Below are 25,773 nucleotides of genomic sequence, written 5' to 3'. Positions count from 1 at the left end.
TTCTCATATATCACAAAATACATTTTTTGATATCAAGAATTATTTTTTTCATATCAATAATATAAAAATATTTATTTTTTGATTAGAAAATACCTCAAAAATATTAAAACGGCGCATCATACCTTTGTATGTATAAAAATACAGCTACGGTCAGTGCTAGCTCACCAATCACCTATTTATTTTTTTAAGATCAACTTTTTTATAAATAAAAACTTTGTTATGAGTTACATCGTAAAAAAAACAACATTCAACTGCGACGTCATAAGCGAAACAAACAATTATTGTTGAAACAAGGAGGATGACGTCACAATCAACAATGAACTAAAGGGAATGAACTCTTCAAACAACAACACAGGAAGTCGGTTCGATGATGATTCACGAAGGTTCAAGAATGTAAACAATGAATTAGATAAACGTGACGGGTTACTGAATTCGCTTAGTCAGTTTGAATCACGATCATAGGATAATTTAGGTGTATCGTTGTCATTCACCAAATTTGTTAAGGTAAGTGAAGTAAATTATTTTGTCAGTTGGTCGCCAGATCATTATCATGAACAGCTTAGAAATGGTAGAATCGAAGTATTTTTATGTAAAAGTTGCAAATAACCATAATAAATTGCAATTGGCTGAATATTTGCAATGTCTTTTTTCAGAATGAGAGTTGACATCATGAGATTTCCACAATATTCGGATTTTTTCTCGGATCCACCTTTTGGATTTGACTTATTTCACAGACGAAGGCAAAATTATGATGCTGCTGTGAGAGAGATTCCGGTCCAGTTTGACCCATTTTCATCTCTCCATACTTTCAGACAGAATCGGGCTACAGATAACAGATCAGCGTTCAGTGATTTTGATGGAGATATTCCGGAGGATTTTTGGGAACCAGTCATTCGGCAGGATAAAGAGGCTTCCAAAACGTCCAACACCTATAAAAAGTTGAAGAAAGACAGAAAACAGCTAGAGGAGACAAGCCCAGCTTTCCTTTACTTGTCTGATGATGAATCCTGTGATATCAATAATAGTGGTGTGTCCACAAAGAGCCGTCGTAAAAGTTTGTCCAGGTCCATTAAGAAAAGTCAGGACGCCAAGGCAGACGAATTCAGATCTTCTATACCAGGCACATGTGCTGGATCTTTGCAGGCTGTAACAAATATAAAAAAGCCCAAAATTGGTGTTAGTCATACAGCAGATGAAGAATTAGAGAAAGCCTGTGATTACAAGTCAACACTTGAGACTGGTCAGAGTAAACCAGAGTGTATAGAAGTAGATTCATTAGAAGAAGCTGTTGATTATCAAGATCTGTGTGACTTCTTTGGGTGTGATGGAAGCACGACTCAACCTGAGACATCCACTAAAAGTTCTAGTTCTTCAAATATACTTCCAACTCCTAGCTATCCAGCTTATGATATCATCAGGACAATCCTGAAGAAAGAAAACAGATGTATAGACTATATTGAAGGCGATGGAAATTGTTTCTTCAGATCTCTTAGTAAAGTCATATATGAATCGGAGTCATGTCACAGCGAGCTCCGCCAAGCGGTGGTTGATTTATTGGAGAAGTTCCCAAGGGAATTTGAACAGTTCATTGATGGATCTGTGCATGAACATATTAAATCAATGCGAAAGCCTGGAACATGGGCCACGCAGACAGAAATATATGTAGCTGCGACCCTACTACAGCGAGATGTGTACGTCCTTTCTCCTGACCACACGGGTGAAGTTTACAGATGGCTTCTTTTCTCGCCAAGATTCTCGTACAAGGAGGCATCAGTGTATGATCGGTGCTATCTTACCCTGTGCCACACCAATGGCAATCATTACGACAGGATTGCGTCCGTTGACAAGAAATGTAACTGTGGTGTTCCTCCACCTCGAATGATGGGAATACAGGGGGCAGTGGATCTTACAGAGGAAGTTGTTTAATTTCAATTTCCTGTTTGTGCAATATAATTTGAATGTACTTGTACCTATATTTCATTATGTGCCAAAATTCAAAGCACCTGTATTCTATATTTTTGTTCAGCACGACTACAAGCAGTGGTAGTATTTTGTACAGTATTGTTCTTGTTATCAATAAATTATTCATAATAATGTACGTAGAGTGTAGTTATTTCTGATTTGGTAAAATTCATTAAAGGGACTTGGATGCAATTTAAGCAGAAAATTCTCAAATTATGAAAAGTAAATATGGATATTTTTAATCATTCGTCAAAATTTGAAAGTCAAATACATACGAGTTACAAAAAAGATACAGAGTTTAAAATTCTTTAAATTGTTATCTAAACAAAACTCGAGTCTTGTTATTGATTGCATATTTGTGATAATGGTATGAATTTCAATCTAATGTGGCTTAATTTTGTTAATATTATTTATGAACACAAAGTCAGTTTAACTTGTCAGTCATTTTGTCAAAGAAATGGTAATTTCTGTACTTAATAATTATTTGTAAACAAATATAAGACTCGAGCTTTGTTTACTTAACCATGATTTCTTATCTTTGTATCTCACTTGTAACTTGACTTTTAACATTCTAAATTTTGTCAAACAATCAAAATGCATGAGTAAGCAATTTTAAACATAAGAAATAAAAATAAATTTTTATCACAAATGTGTTGGGGTCCCTTTAAAAGCTAAGCTTGGTTGAATAACTGCATGTATTTCACATGTGCTGAGCATTGTAGAGTTAGCTAGAGGTCATTATACTGCTTGATATGATCTAATCATATAGTACCTGTAATACAAAAATGTGCACACTTGCTACATAAATGATTTTTTATTCAAATGCATATAAAATGATTCAAAGACAAGACACAAATGAGTAATGTTTAATTTTCATACGAATTAATCTGAATTTCTGCTGAAGACATTAACATCAAATATACCGGTACAAGTCTTTTAGAAATGTGTACATATCAGTTTATGTGGCATTATACTTCCGTTAAAATCTATGAGAAGACTATTATATCCAGTGCCACTCTCAGGTCTGATGTTTTAATTGTTGAATGTAAAAAATAAACAAAAATCAAAAACACCCAATGTATTCTAGGTTGCTGATACTCTAATCAACTAAAATAAAAGATTAAAACTGGCAGTATGAGACGAGAGCTATTTTGTGACAAGTAAAATGATCACTTTAAATAACATCATTTACTTGGGGTCAAACTAATGAGTATAAATTATGACTGATCTTAATGCAGTGTTAAAAAAAAGCTCAACTAAAATAAGTAGGCACACCTATGAAAAGTGCATAAATATTTATGGGTGTAAATTTTTGTTGATCTCTGATATAGATTGGTGTCTTTGAGATCTATATAATTTCATTGTCACAAAATGAAGAACCAAATAAATATTTTGCATGGGATATTATTAATGAATGTTTTAAAAAATAATACATGTGTACATGAAATTTAATCATAAACAAATATTTCTGCTTTTACTGTACCATAAAAACATATGAAAGTTTTTATATGAAAGTTATAAATATATTTTGTGACATCTATTGTAGAATTTTGCTTCTCACTGTGAAGAAATGAAAGTTATAATTACTCCAATGATGACATGCTGCCAACAGTTCTTGTATTTCACATCATAATCAATGTCTATAGGGCCTAGACTGCCAGGGTTGCTGGCGGCCCCCTCTATCGTACGGGTTTTGCATGTGATCATGCCCCCTTCTTTCATGTCTATGTCGATGAACATCTAAACTGGCTTTCTGTTTAGTCATAAGTCTCTCTCTCTTTTCATTATAGTAATCCTGGTCTCTGAGATCCCTGGGTTTCATCTCTTGAGGGCTGTTGTTAAAGTGTGAATTCCCTTGCAGTGGAATATGTTCCATGTTTCGAGACTCATCGAATCTATTATCCCATTTACTGTTGCCTCTGCTGTGTGACCCTCCTTGACCTTGAATATCCCTTCCTCCATGACCTTGATAATCCCTTCCGCCATGACCTTGATGATCCCTACTTCCATGACCTTGATGATCCCTGTTCCCTGGGCTTGGAAATTCTCTTCCGTCATGTTGATTTCTTGAACTAGGCCAAGTATTTCCTCTTTGCATAGAGGGACTTTGATTATATGCGGTAGGACTTTGATTAAATTGACCTTGAGAACCACTTGGAATATTTTCTGCTGGGCTGTTGTTAAGTGACAGAGTTGGTGTAGCACCTGAAACATTTACATATGTGAATTAAAAAGAATTAAAAGTATCAATAATTCTGAAATATTTCTCAAAATTTTTCAAGACTAAACTGACCTGTTCTTGGCTGTAACCTGAGGGGATTTCCCCAAACTCTGATCCCATCTAATAACTGAATGGCGTATGGCACAGAACATTCATGTTTGAATGTCACAAAACCAAACTTTTGAGGACGACCATCTTTAACAGGAATTGTTACTTTTTCAAGTGGCCCAGCCTATAAATACAAGATTTAACATGTACGGTAAATATTTTGAAAATGTACGGTGAAAAGTAACATCTAAATGCACAAACAACACTACCAGGTAGTTGTGTAGTTGTACTTTTCTTATTACCGGTATATTAATAAACCAGATGGAGTTGTAACCATGAACAACGATGATTCCATATATATGATAGCTATTGTTTTAAAAGCTCTTCAAGAACATTTATGTTGACAAGCCCTATAGAACTAAAGTTCTGAATAAGCAAAAAACTTAAATTTATGGGGTATTGATTCAACCTGATTTTTCCAGAAAAGTTACAGTTCTGTAGCTTTTCAAATCAAAAATGTTATCTACCTAAATATGTTGAAAAAGGGGAGGTAAAAGGATATAGTAATGTTTAGATAGTATTGTTTCAATGCCTAAATTAAAACAAAGTTTTTGAAAGTAGTCTAATTTGGATAATTTATTGTTATTTATAAAGATAATCATATTAACTTTTACAAAAACAAAACAAATTGTTTGGTCAAAGAGAGATAATTCACAGTCAAATTTTAGTAATAAAATTTTGTAAAATAATTGATGAATGTCTGGGCATTACTGTTTCAGATTCACTTGATAAAGCAAGTGAAGCAAGCTCTACCAGCAAGACATGTGCAAATAAAGAACTTGAACCAGCTGCACTTTCATTCAACTGATTTTTTTGGCATCAGTTACTCAGAGACCAGTAATGGGCTGCTTTTATCAGACTAGCAGTTCCCTGTAAATATGGTTTCCAATTTCACACTCTCACGAGAACAAGCAAGATAAAAATAATTAATGATTATGTACATTGTAAATATACTGCTGACACAGCGTACACGGATATGCAACATCCAACCCTTTAATCTTTGTTCACTTTCAAATACAATCGAGTGACATATTAAACATAGGTTTTCTTGCACATTGATCCATCAGAATTTTTTGGGATCAGTAAATTTCGGCCCACAATTCAATTCCAAGCATTGCAAATGGCGTTCTCAAGTTCTCCCAAGAATCAAAGTTAAACTTTTGAGAACCAGATAAAATGAGTGTCGTTTTTTAAGGTCAGATGGCATGTTCCTCAATATAACTTTTTTCATTTTTACTGCAACTTTTTATAAATAAACAAATTACAATTTTTTCTTCAATTGTAGAAGAGCAGAGAAAAGAATGGAAGCCCAAATTACTTTTATTGGAACTCTTTATAACTAGGAGACACAAAAAAGATGCTTGAGGAACGTGTCGTCCGACCTTAAGGTAAATAAAACAGTAAATTACATGTAGTTTTAATTATCAGGGGAGTTTTTAAAGAGCCAGGCGACACTAAACCACCGTGAACTCTGTTGTCACAATCATGTTAAATAAGGGGAAATAACTCTAACTGTAATTACTGTGAAATCAAAGGTAAATCTTGGGGTTTTTCCCTACTATTGAATGAAAATCGTCTGAACCAAGAGGTATTTATAAATATTTATGTCTCTCGTATGATGATATGTATGTATACATATCTAATCATAAGCAACGCTCGCCCCTACAGTCGTGCCGCAAAACATATTAGCTTACAGAAGTGGAAGTTTAGGATATAAGGCTGTTAAAAAATTGTAGACCGTGGAAATAAATCATTATTAAATCTCTTTGGGAAAAAAAAACCCCATTACCTGTAAGAATAACTCGTACAGTATTTCTTCTTTTGTTCTTTCTGATAAATTCCCCACCCATAGCATTCTGTTGCGGCTGTCCATCACTGTCACGTATGATCAAAGATATATCGAAGATGATTTTGTGAAGTGAACTTTCTCTTTACTTTTTTTCAATAATCAATGTTCACAATAGTTTTGAATAGCGCAGTCCAAAATTTGCACTATAATAAACTTTACAATGACTAAGAGTAAAGATAGTATGCTAAAAAATATCTAAGTAGATTTTAAAATTCCGAAAAAAGAAGACACGACGTAAGTGTATCCTAACTGAATGAATAACTGAAATCATTTGTTTAGCTATTGCTGAATATCGACTGAGTAGCCTAATGCAAAATTATATGTTATTAAAAAATCATTTGACAAAAGTTACGTACAGTAGAGTGTTTGTCGGTTCATATTAAATCAGTCTAGAAAAGTGAAGCCGACTAAAATGTTTTCCTATTTTCATATCCAAGCTCTTCTGATGAAAAAAAAAAGATTGATGTACAGTGTAGTAAAATGGCCAAGACCACCCAGTCCTCGTTATAGAACAGGTAAGAATATTTCAGTTTGAAAATACCGTGACCATGCTCAAAATGAGATATTTCCGGGGAAGGGGGATCCAAAGATCATTTTCCTTCTAATTTGTACTTCAAATTAAACGACATGAAAATACCCAAGCATGATAGCGGTAAAAAATTGTGCTAGGTATTCAGGGATAATTTCGAATAGAAAAGATATTAGACTTACCCATTATAAAGGGTTTCCGAAAGGAATCTGATTTTGTTTCTGTAAAATCTGAACTCTTGGTAAAAGAGATGGCTTTCCAATGAAAAAAAACCTTGTAAATTTTTTCCTAATCGATTTCAATTGTACCTTATTGTACCTCATCAGGCACGTGGCATCGGAGGGGGGGGGGGCTGCCCTCCTCACTTTTTCTCGTAGGAAATAATTTTCTGAAAATTACATATTAAAAAGTGAATTATCCTGGAGTCCCCCCCCCCTCCTTTTTTGGTAGTATGTAAAAAATTGGAATGAAAATGAGGAGATTGGAGTTATAGATATACTACCCCCCCCCATTAGGATTTTGAAGATTTTGGGAAGTTGCCTCCCCCCTTTTTTTCCCCTTTGCTTGCCAAGATTTTTTGGATGAGTCTGCCCCCACCCCCACTTTCGATGCTACGTGCCTGCTCATTGAGAGGTAATATGTGTATTATCGTTAAGAATCATAAAAAAAAGTAAAAGTATTAAATCGAACGCTAAACAGATCAGACTATAAACATCAAGTATTCATCAAACGCGCAGAAAAACTGGCTTCATTTCTAGCATCATTATATGACAATGAGAAGTTGAAATTCATTACAAAGTCCAGACTTATTTACCGTCAGTTTTGCTAAAATCTGCCATCTTCGTTGCCGAATGAACACAAAGAAGTAGGTGCCCCCTCCCCACTTTTTCTGTCAACAAACAATTTTCGTAAAGCATATACAATGTATAAATTTATTTAAGGAGGCGTTGTCCCCTACCTTTTTTGGGAGTACGTAAAAAGATATAGGAAAATTTGCTCCCGTCCTCCATCCCTAACGGATTAGGATTTTGAACATTGGCGAATAAGATTTTTTTTTTTGAAATCGCTTGTCAAGATTTAGGACGTTTGCATCCCCAACACTTTCATAAACGATGCTACGTGCCAGATTAAAATTCAATATTTATAATTATTTAGATATTAAACACTTTTAAAGTGCCTTTATAAATTTAGATAGTAAAACTGAGTACACATCGAATGCTATTTATATTGATGCTGAAAAAATTAATTAAAACAATTTATTTAGCATTTAGCTAGGAATGTAGTAGTTCAATATTTTCAGTATAATCATGATTATGGTCATGGTCTTTGGGAAAGAACAAACATAAATTATAATTTTGTATGCAGCCACCAATAAAAAAATAAATAATACCGCATATTATATTCATAAATGTAACAAATCACAAAATGATTCAAATAATGAGTTTATTACTGTTACTTTACACGAATAAATTGAACATAAGTTAGATCGGGTAATACTACTATTCATGCAGATGCTTCACACCATTGACACCATTTGATCGGCGTTATCTTCATCTCTATACACGGCCCTGTGAACCGTGGCGTACAGTTCGTTGGGATCCATGTGGATTTCACCGGCGGACTGTCTGTTCCTCACAGGAAAGCTGTACGTGTCTGCTAGGAACACCTCGTTGGCGGGCGGCGGGGGCATCGGCTGACGTAGTCTCATGTCGAGGTCCCTTTCCTCGTAGTCCGTGTCTATGATGACGTTGCCGTTTTCTCTTTGACGCCTCTGGTAATCGTTTTGGCCTCTGTGGATGGCATAGCTTATATCCCGGAAATCCCGTTCCTGACTAGGGTACGTGTTTAGAATTTCACAGCCCATCACAGGTCGCTCCTTTAGACGACCCTCACGCCAGGACCCTGTGGAAGTTTTCCTTGGTACCTGTACATGTAACTCGTTACCACATCGCCACGAACCTTGCTTGATGATTCGCTGGTTTTGTCTGAAAAGAGCCTCGTTTCGATTTTCCGAGGGAACGTCATACACTAGGTCACCCCCACTACGCACTTCCACCATCTTTTCCTCTGTTCTGTGCCAGTCTCCCAGCGTTTCTCCCTCCTTCGGCCATTCCCCTAGAATTTCACTTTCAGGTCGCACCTCTCTTCTTGCGCCATGGCGTACATCAACATCGTTTCGCCATTCTCCAAGTTCTTTGCAATGAATTATTTCTGGTTTTTGGTTATAAGATTTCAAAGGCTTAAAATCCGAATTTGATACACAACACCTGAAATCAAAATTAATATACATACATATGATTTGCAATTCTAACTTGCGCAATATTTTCGTTTCTTAGAACCAATTTAGTAAATGTACTTTACATACCGCCTTGCCATATAAATGAAAACGCCAATTGCAAACACAAAGGCTACTCCAGACACAACCCCGATCCCCAGATACAAAACTGGAATAAATATGCACAATTATCCACTGTTGATGGTTCAGTGCATGTAGTTACAATACATAGCGTTAGGATAAACACATAAGATTGATGAAATGAAAACTTACCGGCACACTTACTTGTAAGAAGTAACTTTTCTCTCTTTGGTTCCTGTCCAGCTGAGGTGGTGTTGTATGGATCGGTGTTATTCACTACAACATTCAGATCAATGGACGTGGAGAGGAATTCCTCTTTCTTCAGGGATCCTTCAAGTACGAACATACACTATTGTATTAGCCTCAAATACCTTTACAACAAGCAGTAGAAACCGAACCTCCAACCATAATTACAAAAAACCAAATTTTAAAAAGTAAGTTCTCTTTTTGCATACCATACTGACAAAGGAACCCGAGTGTCCTGTTACATGGAACCGTCGTCAATATGGCCTCGTCTTTGGAGGAAACACGGAGTGCTAAACAGCTTCCGGTAGATTTTGTTACGGAACTTCCTGAAACTGTCCACGTGGTCAGCTGAGATGGTGAAATCAAGCTACCTGAAACAGAACACCCTGAATAAACGCATGGAGCTACAACGTCTAGTTGTGTTGCATTAGTCATGATTTTCCATATTCTTAATTTCGTCTTGTATATAGGTATTTTTCAGTTTAAAATACGCGTGTAAGTCAAAGTCACAGTTTGAATATCAATCAGCTATTTGCTTTGACAGATGTAATATTTAGGACGAACTGAATAACTTGAAATGAGAAATGCAACCACGAACAATATACCATCCAACCACCGCCATTGAACGTCCTTTTTGATGGCCACCCAGAACTTTCCAGTCGGTAGATCATCGTCAATGTTGATAGACGCTAGGCTTCCGTTCAGGGAATGACAGGTCTTCCAAGCCTTGGACCACGTGTCTGGAGTGAAGGACGGCCGGAAGCAGTGGGTGCTGCCGCCGCAGTATGAATTGCTGTCTACAAAGAACATTGCAGCATAGTTGGAATATTTCACTGGTCTGATATAGTAACACCTTTTTCTTGCAAAGTTAGCCAAGTAATATTACAAAACCAATCGACCCCCTCCCCCTCCCCCAAATGTATTTATATATCATAAAAATATTTGTATATAAATACATGTCATTCATAGACTAATATCCCTTTGGTTTTTCAATCATTACCAAATCGACAGAGGTACTTCAGGTGAGTGAGACAGTCCGCGGGCCGCATGGTCCTCTCCCCTGACTGATCTATATGGATGTAGGCACACATTTCCCCGTCCGTTTGGTTCCCTACGATTTCTATCACACTCTTTTTGTCTTTAAAAACGGTTTTAATGAAAAAAAAGTTAATTTGATTAACAATAAACATCCATTGTTGATATGCATAACTTGTTTGCCCTTGACGGTCTAAAATAGGAAAAGTATCAATTAACATCTACTAGTTTTGAAAAGACATCGATTATAAAAGTGCATAATTAATGCGCTATCTTACTAGACAGTATAAAAATATGAACTCGTTATTATGATTTCATCATAGGAGAAAGAATTAAAAGGGTGTAAAAATTCTACATGTGTATAACTTTTTCGTAATCAATACAAAAAGGTATTACCAGACGCAGACTTATCTTTACTAACAATTATCTGTAAAAAGTAAGATATATTCCGCTGTGAACGTCTCAAAACCCAAGTGATCAGTTGATATGAATACTATTGTTATGCATGTCATTTCCTCTTATGTAACTCTCTGAGTGTCAGTGTGAACGTGAGAGGTTGCTCGCAGTGCTCCACTTACAGCTATATACAGACACGCCCTTTATTCCACCACAAGTGTCAGTGTCACAGCGAGTACATCGAATGTCACAGTCAGCCTCTGGGAGACGCGTCAGCTGGTGTAAATGATGGTCACACAAACACATCGTACTCTGAAACGAAGAACTTCACACTTCAATATATTCTCTCAGTATCAACATTGCTTCAAGTATAACCCGAATAATACGATCAAGTATTTGTATGTATCTGAGTTCATGACTGTATCATACGTATAGGCCAACTGTTCCCGTCCAACCACATTGTTCAAAACAGTCTCTGGCGTTGATATTTTTCAGTGGAATTCCTCCCTTAATAAGGGTAGATCGAAAGCAGCCCTTGTAAACGATCAATTCTTTTGATGGTCTGCCATCTACTAGAGACAAAACAATATGAAATGAATTTGTATCAGTGAACTTATCAAAACTTTTTTATCGATACAGTATGAAACCAGTAAGGAGTAAGAGTATAGAGGTTGATTTTGCTGTAAACTGGAAAAGGTTTAAGGTGGTGGTTGATAATGAAGACAATGATGCATTTGATCATAAAATGGATGATGGAACAAACCAATTGACTGACCTGGCGTACCTGGGTTACTTTGGTTATTGTGACACCGGTTGTCATAGAGATTCCAACCATTGTCTTGGAGATGACCGCCGACCCAGTATATGGCCTCTGGACGGAATACAGCGTCCAACCGTGTCAGGTCTATCACCTTTGATGAAGTTTGTAACTGAGCGAGATAACCTCCCCTATCCCCACATTTTGATTTTGCTGTTGACCAAGACAATGGATGGTAAAATGCCTCCAGCTGTGCCCGCGCTGATGGGAAATATATACAAAATAACTGCAAGAGCTTGTATATCTTTTTACTTATCAAACAAGAAAGAAATCTAAGGTTATATAAATTAAAGTATGTTGCTTTTCATATTCTATATGGAAAATCAACTACATTTGATTTAAAGTGCTGCAAGAAAAACCTACCTTTAGAAAAACAAAATAGTACAAGAAATGTCAAAATCTCCATCTCCTCTGAACAGAATGAAAATTCACATTAAAAGTAAGCCGGAAATGTATCAATAAATGGCCCGCTAATGAGGGGAAACGTACTTAAGTAGTAGTAGCAGAGTAAGAAGTAGAGGGGTGTACTTCAGAAGAGTTCATTATGACCGCCGGGGAACTAAGGTAGCTTACTGATGGTATGATGTCGACTGATCAACTGACTCAAACACCAGGTCTTGTTAAAATTTATTAATATTTTTTTTTCAATCTTAAGCCCAGAGGAAATAAAAGATTATGACTTCCTCTTCGGTGAACTTTAAAGCAAAACATTCAAAATCTGTTCGTTTATAGTTTTCGATCCATAATAGCTTCTAATGCAATAAATCAGGATACATAACATATACATATATGCATGGGCTGAATACTCAATATTCAATGCTAGAAAATAAAGTGCTAATATGGATTGGATACCTTAATTCAGATCCAATAGAATAAAAGATTCAAACAGAGAAGTGCTACAGACGAACAGCTTTTCATTTGTAATGACCTATAGTTTGTTATGTACGATAAGTTTTTTCCTCATGCGTTATAAAAGAATAAGCAGAAAATAAAACTAGTATCTGCATTAAAATTCTTAAGATACACACATATGATTTATTATCATCTTAGAGACATTCTATAGATCAACACTTTAATCAATTGGCTCCCGATAGTTTGGATTTAATGCACGTTTTCTTTTTGTTGTTCAAAGTTGTAGTATTCGGTAGTAAGACTGTGAATATTTTTCACGATTCTCCTTTTCACACATAGGGCTGAGTGCTGGCTTTCTTTTTTATCTCTTTGGAATTTAATTCTTGCAACGAGAGTTGTTTCTCTTTGACTATTTTATATGTCCTGGTTTCGTATTTAATATCAATGCAGATGTATTAATGGACGCCACCTGCCGTACAGGATTAATAATGGGCCAACCCTGAGATAATCTCTTGGTGTTGGACCCAGCTTCATGATACCTCCAACAAACCAAGAAGGGTTATAGTTTTCAGACTTTTGCGTGAGTGTGGTATGCATCAGCACCGAAGGTCGATCTGATTCCACTGACGATACCAGTAGTTTACTAGTTTATATGTTTCAAAGTCTAACATAGTCGATGAAATAACTCAATGAAAGAATTAAAAAAGACCATAATTAAAATCAATTATCAAACAGTATTGAGTAACTAGTGACATTTTAGTAACAAATATGCATGAAAAGAATAAATTAAGATGAAAGATAAAGTGTTAGATAAAATACACAAAAGTCAGTTAAGAGATAAACTGTCCATCTCTGGCCGTGCCTCAGGTGGGATTAAGGCTGTGCGGATTAGAGAAAGTTTAATACAATTGTTGAAATGTAAGAACAATTTTGTAACAATTAACAAATAACGAAGAAATAAATTTTGTATTTGTTGTGGAATCCCTGAATTAAATATATACAAACATTGTAATCTTCTGTTACTGAACAATAAATGACTTTATACCTCCAAAAACATTAATGTTTTTTGAATAAACATATTTCTCGTTTAAGTTGACTTTAAATTCTTTTCCTTGTGCTTCTGATGAATTTGAAAAACAATGTATTTTATCTTCATACAAACTCTTAAAAGTATTTTTTGTTTAAAAAAAAGTTGCCTTGCATGTCTATCGCAAATGAAACCTGCTTAGCACAAAAACGTTTGGATATGAACAAGATAAGGCCTAGGTGAAGTTCATGAAAATTGCAATCTGGGATTGCGAAAAAAAACCTGGGAAAATTTCATGTCACATCTAATTAGAATGAACTTTAGTTCTATATAAACGTCAGTCCTACATATAGTGGATTTTCCATTCCTTAAATAAACAGAAAACATTGATTTACACGAAACAACTAAATTAGTATTCAGAAGGTAAACAATTTGTCATCCATCAAGTAAGATAACGGAATTTATAATATTTGATCTTTAATACTTCTTTTTAATCATTTCATACTTGAATATATTATTTTCCTACATATTGAGGATTTTAATCGGATTTTATAGATACTTGATTAAGTTGATTTCTTAGTCTTACACTTGAAAAGAACTTTGTTATATACATGTACCATACTAGGTGTGATATTATTAGTTCTGTCAGGTAGCATACTATTTTTTGTTGACAATTTTCTTTGAAAAGATAAAGGCAGACAAAAACTCTTAAAAACCGTCGATGTTTCTCCCAGAGAATTATAATTCTTTTATCTATCCCATGTAAGTTCGGGAACCTCATTTGTGTTCGACCTGCATGTGGGGAGCTGTGGATTGAGACTTTTTTCATACTACCGATCAATCATGGAATTTTTAATTCGTTTGAAATTAAATATAGGTCTATGCATTTTGTCAGTAACAGATAGGACAATCTTTTTTGAATTGGCATTAGCTTGATAAAGATGATTAAATGTAGGGAACTAAAAAGATATTTAGAAACAATGACGTTTTAAGTTATGTTTTCCCTTTTCAGTCGAACGTTTTCTCCAAAAAAAAACCCCCACATATGCAATAAAGTTACAGTCACTCATTATGCTTAAATACATGTAGATCTATCAGGGAAGATTCGGTTCTCAACAGATCTGTTAATAGTTCGAACTTATTCATCAAAGTATTGCATTGACGAAAAAACAACCCCAAACTGAATTTCAAAAAGAATATTCATGACCGGTTTGAATCGAGTGTTCATTTTGCATTCTTTGATCTCTCAATTAAATTTTTCTTATACTCTATTAATGATAGATTAATTGCTATCAATAGAAGCAAAGTTTTTGAAATGACGGATTGCTGATATTTATGATTTATCAGCATATTTTTTCTGAAACATTATACTATAAATTATACGGGTAAAACACAGACAGCGTATAGAAATCTTTAGAAAAATGAAGACATATATTTTTCTGTTAATTTGGGTCAATTTTGTAGCGATATACCCGCAATTGATGAGGAAAACTGGAGATCGTGGTAAGGTTTAAAACATTTCACAAATACTGTCATAAAATGTGTTTTGTCAATTTTTTCGGCCATTTATGATAACAACACTTAAATTAAGAACCGCTTTAAATAGTTAATAAACATCTGTTTTGTAACAGTGAGCATATTCGGAAGAATTCATAGTTTTTCCATACCCCTACGTACAAAGATACCGGATCAAAGTGCCTTAATGGGTAATACATTAATCAGTCATAATTTGATTTTTTTCATGATTAAGATTGTAAGATTTTAAAAATTTATTAACTTTTCGAAATCTTTTTTCAGTTCAAAGAAATTATGTACCACCATTGCGCAGATACCCTACTCAGAGAAGATCACAATTTTTATGTCAAATTTGTTTGCAAATTGCACTTCAAAATAATTTGGACTCGAGTATCTGTACACGGTTTTGTCCTGAACTTAGACCCATACTAGTACCTATTTTCGCCTTGGATTTTAGACGAACATTCTAAGAAAAAGCATTATGTATTAATTACGAAAAACGAATACCTGACTTGTGTTTTGTTAGGAAAAATTCGAATACCGTATATCACGTGCCTTTAGAATAACTCATTCTTAACCTGATTTCGTTTAGTTAAATAAGGTATTAGCAATATATTGATTGAATAACAAATCGAAAATAGTAAAATAATATAATACTGAACAAATTGACAATAGTAAACTAATATAATACTGAACAAATTGACAATAGTGAAATAATATAATACTGAACAATTGACAATAGTAAAATAATTAATACTAAACAAATTGACAATAGTAAAATAATTAATACTGAACAAATTGGCAATAGTAAAATAATTAATACTGAGTATTTATTTGATGTTGTTAAGGGGGCTGGATGGTTATGGCCATTTTTAGATATTTTTAAATCTTCTTTTAGAGAGTTGTTTATAAACATTTAAAAAAAAATCTCAAGGTTAAAAGCTATAATTTATGGATTTTTTCTTTACTATATAAAAGTTAATAACATAACAAATTATATCTGAAAATTAAAGCTAGATAGACCTGAATGTCAATTTGTTAACCAAACAGCCTCCTAAATGTTCTTTTCAAAGTTGTAATTCAAACCATTCAGTATTATCGAATTGATTAACAAATTGACAATAAACAGTTTAGGTATAAAATAATGGTATAGAGAATAGTGTAATGTATATAACTGAAAAAATATCTCAAACCTTTGGCTAGCAATTATCAATGGTAATGAAATTAACAAATATTGAACCATGGATGTGGATTTAAACAAGTGTAACTTTGTATCGGTTGTATTTTACAAAAATACTCTCATAAGAACAAAGTATTCTTTAATATTTAAAATTACGCATGCATTTTTTAAAAATAATTCTGTTGGTCAGCAAAACCCACCAATTTTCTTGTGAATTTGTTTTAAAACGTTATAGAAATTTTAAAATGTAAAATTGTATGCAGAAATAAAGAATTAAAACACCTTGTATACATGTATTTGTCGCTTATAATAAATCTTTTGCAGTTTAGAGGTTATGCTTCAATATTTTCAATTCATTTGAATTTCCATTCACATCATGTGTACAATACATGATAGCAAATTAGATAAATATTCTCAAAGTGAAAGAAATTTTCTTGAGAGAGAGAGAGAGAGAGAGAGAGAGAGAGCTAAAAAAGAAGAAAAATAGGAGAGCAAAAGAGAAAAACCCCAAAGAATATAATCAAACTTGTAAAACTATATTCCTATCATAAATACATTGTACATGGAATTTTCTGAAGCATAAATGTTCACAATCCTAATGTAATAAGTAACAGACAAAGTTCTTTTTACCAAAATTAAAATCATTTATGAAAAACAAATAGCTTAAATGGCAACATAATTCTTTGTGGAGAATTTTATTGTCAAGTTAATGATAAATGTGATAAAATTCTATACGCTTTGAAAAAAAACACCATAAACCATGAACAATTTCAACTTTATTAACATTTGGAAAAGTGTATTCTACACTTAAAAGTTTACAAAATGCAGATGGTTTAAAAGTATCTTTGAATGACGAAATCTCGAAAACTTTAGATGTTATAAAAGCATTCTGAGGATGTGCTGGGTCAAAAATTAATAATAGTAAAAATGAATGCATATTGTTAGAAGATATGAAGAATTTGAAAAGCTTCATGGAATCAGAGTAACAAATAAAATTATTAAATGTAAAGGTATTTATGTGGGCAATGATAAGGAAGAATGTTATAATGAAAACTGGAGGAGAATTCATCAATATGGAAAACCATTTGAATCTTGGAAACGTAGAAAACTAACACTCTTTATAAAAGCATGTATTATTCGGACACTAGCTACATGCATTTCAAAACTTATATATATTTTTTCAATACTATGTCTTCTTAATAGCAACTTTATAAAAAAATACAGAGATTGATTTTTAATTTTATCTTGAAGAAAACAAAAAGAATCAAACGAAATACTTTAAGGTGGCTCGACACACCAATGCGTTATTTGATGGATCGATGAAGAATCATTTTTGAAAAATGATTATACAAAAATGACACCTATATCAGCTTCCAATTATTTTATATGAATTTTTTTAGTAATTTTTTTATAGAAACCCGAAACATCGTTTTAGCTGCGAACAGGATATTTTAGAGCTAAACATTTGGTATCAATTAATGCACAATACAATTATCTATAAATACATGCCAAAGACGGCCATATAAACTTTATGATATTTAAAAAAAATTGAAAAGCAAGAATTGATATATATATATATTTTAAATCTTTGGATAAATACTGCAATAAACTGTTACTGGAATTTAACATTTGCTGTACAATCATATTTCAACAAGAAAATGAAACGAAATAGTGAAATTAAAGAAAACTTGGAAAATCTTAAAATCAAACCGATCCCGATTGTAATTAAACTTATCCCGAACGAAATCATAAAAAGTCAAATTGTATCACAATTTTGCAAAATTTCAACTTGTTTAGCTGTAAAATGGTTTGGTCAATTACATACGAATTATTCTGAATAAACTGCAGAAGTTTTGTAAAATTTCAATCTTAAATAATCCTGATGGGGATCAGTTTTTTTTCGATCGGGATTGGATCAAATATGATATATAGCAATTTTCCTTTGTAAAATATCACTGTTTAGTAAGTACTTTATATGACTATATGCTATTTTTTAAATTTTATCCAAAGATTAAAAAGATATAATATAATTACAATTTTAATGTTCAGAAATATTTGTTTAATTTCAAAATTCAATAATTGACCAAACAATCTTTGGCATGTACTGTGGAATCATTAACATTCGCGGGGGTCAATTTTCGTGGATTGCTTAAATTCTACATGTTCGTGGGGATGTAATTTCGAGTATTCTCAAACTTAAAAAAAGAAATACGACTTAATAACTCTAATTCAAAAATTCATGAAGGATGTTAATTCGTTGATGAGAGGTACCCACGAATTCCCAAAAAATTGAGCAATCACGAAATCTAGTGATTCCAAGTATTTATTCATAATTATATTACACAATAATTGATAGTTTTAAGCTCTAAAATACCATGTTTGTCAAACAGTTTTTCCTATTTCACTGCAAAAATACATAAAAATCATACAAAATAACTGAAAGCCGATATTGATCTCTGTTTCGTGGAATCATATTTCCAAAAGATTCTCTAACGATTCATCAATTAAAATTTTGGTGTGTCGTGGAGATTATCTATGGTAGACATAGATTGTTAGTTAAAGTCATTAAAAACAGCATGGATTTCAAGATTACTCAACTCAAAAGGCACCCTTTTTGATATTTTTAATAACCAGTGTAAAAAACTTAATATCGATATACATTTTCATATGAAGTGCTTCATTACTAAAACAGAAATTTTCAATAGCATAAAATTACCTTTATTCTATGGAGAAATATTTTGTTGTTTTAATGAATGTAATTGTGAATTACACTATGCGAAAAGAGCTTCTGATGATATTTTACAACAACTAATATGGAACAATTGCAAATTAGTATGTAAGCAAAGGTCTTTGAAAATTGGAATAAATCAGGAATACTATATATTGAAGACGTGTTTGACGATGAGGGTAATTTCAGACGACTGGAACATTTTGCAAATGTTATTAATAAATCTTATTGGTTATGTGATTACAAAATTTCCTTTTCAATAACTAAACCAATTCAAGGACTTAACTCATTCAGCTATGCAAGCTTTATTAAAATACAAAACGTAATGAGTTTTCATTCCTGAAATTACAACTTGACTGGTAAATCTAGTAACTTTTCTATAAAAACACTGTTGAAAATTTTTTTGTAAGCCTTGTTTTTTATCAAAACTGTGTAAAGAATTTGAAATATATGATGAGAAAAGTTGGAAAATTATTTATGAATGCAAGATTAGAGATACATTGTATAAAAGATAAACATGTGGCATAATTCAGTTACAAGCTTTTGAATTATGTATTATGTGATAATGTATATATGAGTAAATGAAAAAAATATATATCAAATCAATGTGTACACTGTCAACAAGAAGACAATATAAAACATTTCGTGTTTTTATTACAGTTAACCTTCCTATAAGAATGTCTAGCTGTCGATTGTATAATGACTCTTCTAATTCACTTGAATTTAGTCTTACATGTATAGTTTTAATGAACCAATACATATGATTAAAGGTGCATTCTTATTTGTATTTTGTTCTAGATTTATAATTATATAGCATTCTGAATAATGGAATTAAAATTAGATTTGAACGAAAAACCATATCAGCCAAAAATAAATCTTTTATAACCAGATTACGTAGTTGATCGTGTAAAAAATGAATTAAAGAGTATATTTATCAATTATTGAAACAATATCTATCAAGAATGTAAAGATTTTAAAATTTAAAAATTCAAAGCATACATTCTAATCCCGCTAATTTTTAATCTAATAAGTATATGAGTATTGGGACAAGTTTGCAACGCCACCCATATTTTTAAGAAACGTATTTTATCATTTGCAATGTTCTCTATATATAAGATACGCATATTTGGACAAAATTAAATCATTAAAACAAAGTTTGAATTTTGATTATATGACATACAAAACAACGCAAGATGAATAATTCATATACTGACCATTTGCCATCTTATATGATATATCACACAGGGCTACTCACAAACTTTATTTTCCTGATACAATAGTTTAAAAGTCCTTCAAAATGGCAATAACGAACATGAAACATGAAAGCTTGTTGACTATATGTACACAATTAACAGAAACCATTAAGATTTGAAAAATACAAGTCCTTTTTTGGAAAACCATTCATGTTATTTGTAAAAGCTGGGGAAATCTGGAAAGTTTTCCAAATCGTTTACACATTTCTTGTTTTTTTTACTTCTATTTGTTTTAAAGAATCTAAGACTTTTTAGAATTAATATTTAAATTCAATGTACATATATTGTAATATTTTGGACTAATAGCAATGTGCCGAACGACTTATCAGCTTACTTTTATTTCCCTTTATAGCGAATCTTAACTGGATTAATTTGTGGGTGACGCTTTACTTATAACACCCAACTGATTGGCAGCACTGTTGGCAGCGACAAAAGTAAGTCTGTATGTTAAAATCAAGCATGTAGACTAATTTTATGCTATATATTGTAGCTTTAACTGTAGAACAAGTGTTTGTTTAGTTATTTAAATTTCAAAATTTAAATTATTCTCTTGTATTTAAAAAGAGACGGAGCATGCCAAATTCTGACGAATTTTACTGATTTTGTCGCTAGTGATTTCTAGTGCTTTTGGCAATATAATGCCAACCCACTGAGTATAGAAAATACATGTATGAGCTTTTCACTCAATCCATACAGTATCTTGCAAGCTTTGTAATATATTAAAAAATGAAATAGGATCACTTCATTATGATTGTTGTTGCTGATGGACGAACAACAATAAGTGCGACTAAAAATTTAAAAGAAAAAAATGAATAAATTTAAACCAAGAAAATTCTCATGTTACACTGAACATCAAAAAAGAAAATTCTCATGTTACACTGAACATCAAAAACAGAATGATGCATGAAAGGAAAAACCAATATGTACGCTGTAGTTGTATATCAACGTCAAGGCTAAATATAGTGGATTTTCCATTCATTAATATTCAGAACACATTGATTTACACGAAACAACTAAATTAGTATTCAGGAGATAAAAAATTGGTTATCCATCAAGCAGGTAATGTAAATAACGTGCCCATTCGGATGTCTTGATGTTATTTTCAATTAACCTCTAGAACCCTTTAATAGAAGAAATTAAATTACGAGCAATTTTAATCAACCCGATTTTACATAACAAAAGTCTCATCAACATAACTTTTTAAATTGCATCTTTACTTATATGAATCACAAGTTAACAACCTTAATTTTTAGATGGTTACATGTTCTGGTGTTTTTTTAATAATAAGGAAGATCCAACAGTACCTGTTCAATTAGTCGTTAATAAATAAATGAATCTGGTTCCAAGTTACGGTTACCTGACGAACGATTTACATTTTTCAACCATATAGCTCGTGCATGGGGGTTTTGTGCTGTATAGTTGGAAAAGGAATGAGAACAAATGGAGGTTCATAAATGCATCTCCTTGTTCCGAAATTCGTTTGGTGAGATGAAAAAAATTGTTCTCTCCATTTTTGCAGAGAATATCAGTTGTTTGTACAACCTTTAACGCAACAACTTTTTTTTAGACATTTTAAAATGAAAAGAAGATTGATTAATATTTGATCTAAACAGTTGAAAATAGTGATTTTTTTTAAAACTGTCAGTAAAACTCAACACAAAGAAAGCACATTTACCGACATGGATTAGTTTTGCGTGTCTGAAAATATGCGCTTATAAGTTAAACATCGCCAAAAAACCCCCATAAACGCTAAATGAAATGAAATAGACTGCGAAATTCTCCTAGAACTATGAATTTCTTGGGTAGCAGCCTTGGAATAATTCATAGAAAACACGGCACATTGAAAGTGAAAGTAACTAGCAGACACGCTTAATTTTTCAATACACCTTATTCCCGACCCAATATTAACAAGCATTCTGAGAGTATTGCATAAGCAATACACGCCCCCTACCGGTTTGTATTATTCTATGAAAGCTTCCAAGCACACAACTATTTCAGAGCTATTGTAAACGATATGTCATGCTTTAATCCGAGATAAAAGAACAGAGGAAATTAAAACTATATAGTTGATATAGAAATTAAATACAAAATAGGTAAAAATAATACTCTTTATTTCATCTCCTGTAATTCTGCCAAGTCTATTCTGTATTCGCTGGTAAAAATTTGTGAAAATAATGCACTGTTATGCACAATATCATTTCTTACCGTCTTCTGTACCCCGAATCAAACCAAACAGTTAAACAGCACAACCCGAAAACGAGCACCCGATTCTAATAATGCAAAAAAACCCTGCCGATTAAATTTACAACACAATGCTTGTCACTATTTTACAGAATTTATTTGTTTGTTAGAAATGATAAAAGGAATGGTACAAGTAACGCACGATATCATTACTGACTACATACTAGCCTCGTTTATTCAATACACACCGAACCCGATAACGAACCCGAACATTAAAAAATTGGAATATGAAAAATTAATTTTCTCGAAAATATGTCAGTCAGACGCTACAAAAGTGTAAACTTGATCTGTAGTTTGACATTTTGAAGCTGTTCAGCAAGTTTCATATTATTCATCAAATGCATAAAGAAAAAAAGTGTGGAAAACTGAAGTGGGACAGACAGACGGACGGACGGACGGACAGACGGACGGACAGACGGACTGACTGACGGACGCAGAGGAAAGCTATAGTCCCCTCCGGTGAAACCGGTAGGGGACTAATAAAAACATGAATGAATTATTATTGTCTGTAACTATTTATGGTGACGTTAGTATATATTTCATCACAATTTTGTGATTTCACCAAGTCGCATGCTTTAATAAATATGTGTGAGCTCGTTAAAATCTAGATCGATTAATTTGACATTGCTCGCTTCGTAGGCATGAAGTTCCCGGATGTTGATTTTTCCCATATGACCTTTGACCTAGCATAACGTTTAACGTGCAATAGAACTATAAGTTTTCATCATATCATATTGAAAAGCTTATGTATGGTGCCATAGTTCTACTTACACTTGTCAGATAGTTATATGGACTTGTTAGATTTTTTTAATCAAATGTTTAATGGAGAGTAACCCAAACATGTAAAAAAAACCTGCTTAGATATACACTGTAGATCATGTAGCAGTCCTCTAACTACGATATAAAATACATGTACTTATATTTAATTAATATACGGTAATTACTGTTTTTGCTTATGTGCTTTCTACAGCTAGATTTAAATTGAGGTGACATACAGGTACCATCACAGCTCCCGTGCCTGCGAAGTTCAATCGATAGCAATAAATTTGCAATATGCTCCCAAGAAGTAAACACTTTTTGTTATCGACATGACGTTAATGCATTTATTCTATTGATCTCTGTCTTAGTATATATATTAATATATTTAAATCAGATTCTTAAATCAACGTTTCAAACTCCGTATTTTGTGAAGTCGACAACGCAGAAAGTTCAAAACTTGTAAAATTCAATAATGTGAATTAAAATATATAGAAATCACAAGAAACAATACAATACATTTGCATTGATAAGACGTCACATTACTATAGTGTTGACAATACAATACCAGGAAAATAATTTTAATAATTGAAACACAACAAGAGTGTACACGATACGCTTCGTGAGTTATGCTGGACTTTTTCAGTGGAATATTTTCCCCTTTAAAAAACCACATATGCAATTTGGTAACAAATATTCATTATGCATACAATTATCAGATGTATTTTGACAAACTCTAGAGAATGTACTTGTCATGTAATAATTTCCGATTCGACGCGAGAATTTGTTCATATTAATGACAACTGACGTTTCTACTATTTAGAAAAAAACCTAATAGCATTATTTTCTGATGTCAAGCAGTATTACGTACAACTATCAGATAGCTATCTGTTCTAAAAAAATCCGTCAACAGTTCGATTAATCAAAGGATTACAAAAACAAGAAAAACAACCGAATAGACTTGCAACGGAAATATTCATGACTGGTTTATTTGAGGTATTACCAAATGCTTTTTCAAAAATCCCATCAGTATATTTTAGTCTTATGTTTATCTTGCAGGTGTTAAACTCTCAAGAAAATCATTTCATTTCCTCCTAATAACGTAATACTTTATTGATGATATAAACTCTATCAAAAGAAGCAAAACATTGAAATGATGGATGGTTCAGATTCATGATCTATCAACAGTACATTTTAAAACCATTGTCTTATATGCGAATACTACAATAAGAGTGTACAGATCTTTAGAATAATGAAAATTTATATTTCTCTGTTGATTTTCATCCAATTTGTTTCGATATATCCACAATTAATGAAGACAACTGGAGATCGTGGTAAGATTTTAAAAGCTGCATAAATACTACCATGAAAAAAAATCCGTTTTATCTAATTTAGGTATTAAGACTCGCTGAAATAATTCATCTGTTTTGTAGCAGTGGGCAGATTAAGAAGAATTTATAGTTTTTCTTTACCCTTACGTACAAGGATACTGGATCAAAGTGACTTAAGGGATAATTTAATGATAAACGTCATATTTTTTTAATTTTTATCATGCTTAAGATTTTAGCTTGTTAACTCTTAGATCTCTTATTTTAGTTCAAAGAAAATATGGACCACTATCGCGCATATTTCTTACACCAAAATCAACTCAGTTTTTGTGTAAAATGTGTTTAAAACTTGCAGTTCCAAATAGTTTGGACTCAAATGACTGTTCACGGTATTGCTCTGAACTACGACCCCCATTGCCTGCTTTTAAAAATGATTTCACTTTGTAATTAGTTTAAATATGTCTGAATAACAATTTGACAAGCACATAATAATAAAAGCTGGATATTTAATGTTGTTGTCTTCACAACTAGAGTTCATACTATCGGAAACATTGCAATGCATCTAAAAAGAGGTATAACTGCCAAAGCCAAAACTTACTATGTTTAAACTTCGGATGGTTAAAGATTCCACTAAAACGAAAAACTACCATTTAAACGTTGTAAACCTGCTTTTATAAGGCTTTGATTAATTGCAAATCAATTCGTGAAGATAGGCGACTCCTTTTTTTTATTCTTGTTGCCTTTAAATATTTACCAAGAAATCAATCAGAATTTTACACCATAATAACTTTTTCTTTATATTATGAAATTATAAAAAATAAAAATTATTAATGTTCAAAACTGCATACATTGTTAATTGACATTAGTCTAAACTCTAACCCACTGGTAGACTCAGTTTGCTTTTTAGAAGTTACAGGTCACTGATCACGTTACTATTTTTGCAATGATGCTTTGATGTTCTAACTCATTTATGACGTCATAATTGATTTGATTGTATGATGCTATGTCATTTATCCATTATGACTTCAAACATGATTTAATAAATCATTTCCCCCGAACTTTACGACTCTAAAAAGTGATTGTCACAACATGAGTTGGGTAAAGTTTAACATTTTTAATTTTAGAAATATAAATGTACAATATCATAAGCGGTTAATATGATTAAAAATAATCAAATAAATATTCTGATTATATTCTGTTCGTGTTAATTAATAAAGAATGTACATGTACTACTTTTTTGATGGTTCAAAACAGAAATTGACACAAAAAGTCACGATTCCAGAGGATAAGCGTAGGGGTGGTTCCTGTTGTAGTATCTACCTTGAGTGCTAAATAATTACTATGAACATTTTATTAGTTATAAAGCATATTCTA

General features: G+C 32.6%; 3 protein-coding genes and 1 long non-coding RNA gene across 8 annotated transcripts; 2 read left to right on the top strand and 2 right to left on the bottom strand.

Annotated features, from left to right (window-relative positions):
- Positions 1-331: 331 nt before the first annotated feature.
- On the top strand, positions 332-2,098 carry LOC128193113 (uncharacterized). Its single transcript, XM_052866371.1, has 2 exons — positions 332-504; positions 654-2,098. Exon 2 carries the CDS (start codon positions 655-657, stop codon positions 1,924-1,926), a length of 1,272 nt encoding a protein of 423 aa, XP_052722331.1. The 5' UTR covers positions 332-504; position 654; the 3' UTR covers positions 1,927-2,098.
- A 658-nt stretch (positions 2,099-2,756) lies between these two features.
- On the bottom strand, positions 2,757-6,260 carry LOC128193114 (RNA-binding protein 7-like). The gene is made up of 3 exons (XM_052866372.1): positions 6,081-6,260; positions 4,256-4,415; positions 2,757-4,167 (listed from the first exon to the last, which is right to left on the bottom strand). Exons 1-3 carry the CDS (start codon positions 6,162-6,164, stop codon positions 3,596-3,598), a joined length of 816 nt encoding a protein of 271 aa, XP_052722332.1. The 5' UTR covers positions 6,165-6,260; the 3' UTR covers positions 2,757-3,595.
- LOC128193115 (uncharacterized) lies at positions 4,944-16,306 on the top strand. Its single transcript, XR_008244595.1, has 5 exons — positions 4,944-5,679; positions 6,578-6,655; positions 14,863-14,901; positions 15,030-15,104; positions 15,196-16,306. It is a non-coding gene; the product is annotated as an uncharacterized LOC128193115 (long non-coding RNA).
- Positions 8,096-12,064, bottom strand: LOC128193112 (uncharacterized). Of its 5 annotated transcripts, none has more exons than XM_052866368.1 (10): positions 11,883-12,064; positions 11,487-11,720; positions 11,132-11,274; positions 10,885-11,014; positions 10,272-10,409; positions 9,877-10,068; positions 9,481-9,642; positions 9,218-9,355; positions 9,035-9,113; positions 8,096-8,936 (listed from the first exon to the last, which is right to left on the bottom strand). In XM_052866368.1, exons 1-10 carry the CDS (start codon positions 11,923-11,925, stop codon positions 8,186-8,188), a joined length of 2,010 nt encoding a protein of 669 aa, XP_052722328.1. In that variant the 5' UTR covers positions 11,926-12,064; the 3' UTR covers positions 8,096-8,185. The 5 variants fall into 5 exon arrangements, with proteins under 5 accessions (XP_052722328.1, XP_052722330.1, XP_052722326.1 ...); XM_052866370.1 differs by having other exon boundaries at positions 11,132-11,271; XM_052866366.1 differs by having other exon boundaries at positions 11,478-11,720; positions 11,883-12,060.
- Positions 16,307-25,773: the final 9,467 nt, after the last annotated feature.

This window comes from Crassostrea angulata, chromosome 7, assembly GCF_025612915.1.
Source record: "Crassostrea angulata isolate pt1a10 chromosome 7, ASM2561291v2, whole genome shotgun sequence".
Classification (NCBI taxonomy): Eukaryota; Metazoa; Mollusca; class Bivalvia; order Ostreida; family Ostreidae; genus Magallana; species Magallana angulata.
This window is presented reverse-complemented; position numbering and strand designations above follow the sequence as displayed.

Excerpts from the sequence above, each read along its gene's own strand:
- LOC128193112 (XM_052866366.1), bottom strand. The coding sequence starts at position 11,925 with ATGGAGATTTTGACATTTCTTGTACTATTTTGTTTTTCTAAAG. Across the intron at positions 9,356-9,480 it reads CGGGTTCCTTTGTCAGTATG|GATCCCTGAAGAAAGAGGAA; the intron begins GTATGCAAAAAG and ends TCGTACTTGAAG. Across the intron at positions 9,114-9,217 it reads TCTTACAAGTAAGTGTGCCG|TTTTGTATCTGGGGATCGGG; the intron begins GTAAGTTTTCAT and ends TATTTATTCCAG.
- LOC128193113 (XM_052866371.1), top strand. The coding sequence starts at position 655 with ATGAGAGTTGACATCATGAGATTTCCACAATATTCGGATTTTTTCTCG.
- LOC128193114 (XM_052866372.1), bottom strand. The coding sequence starts at position 6,164 with ATGGACAGCCGCAACAGAATGCTATGGGTGGGGAATTTATCAGAAAGA. Across the intron at positions 4,416-6,080 it reads TGTACGAGTTATTCTTACAG|GCTGGGCCACTTGAAAAAGT; the intron begins GTAATGGGGTTT and ends TTGTATTTATAG. Across the intron at positions 4,168-4,255 it reads CAGGTTACAGCCAAGAACAG|GTGCTACACCAACTCTGTCA; the intron begins GTCAGTTTAGTC and ends TAAATGTTTCAG.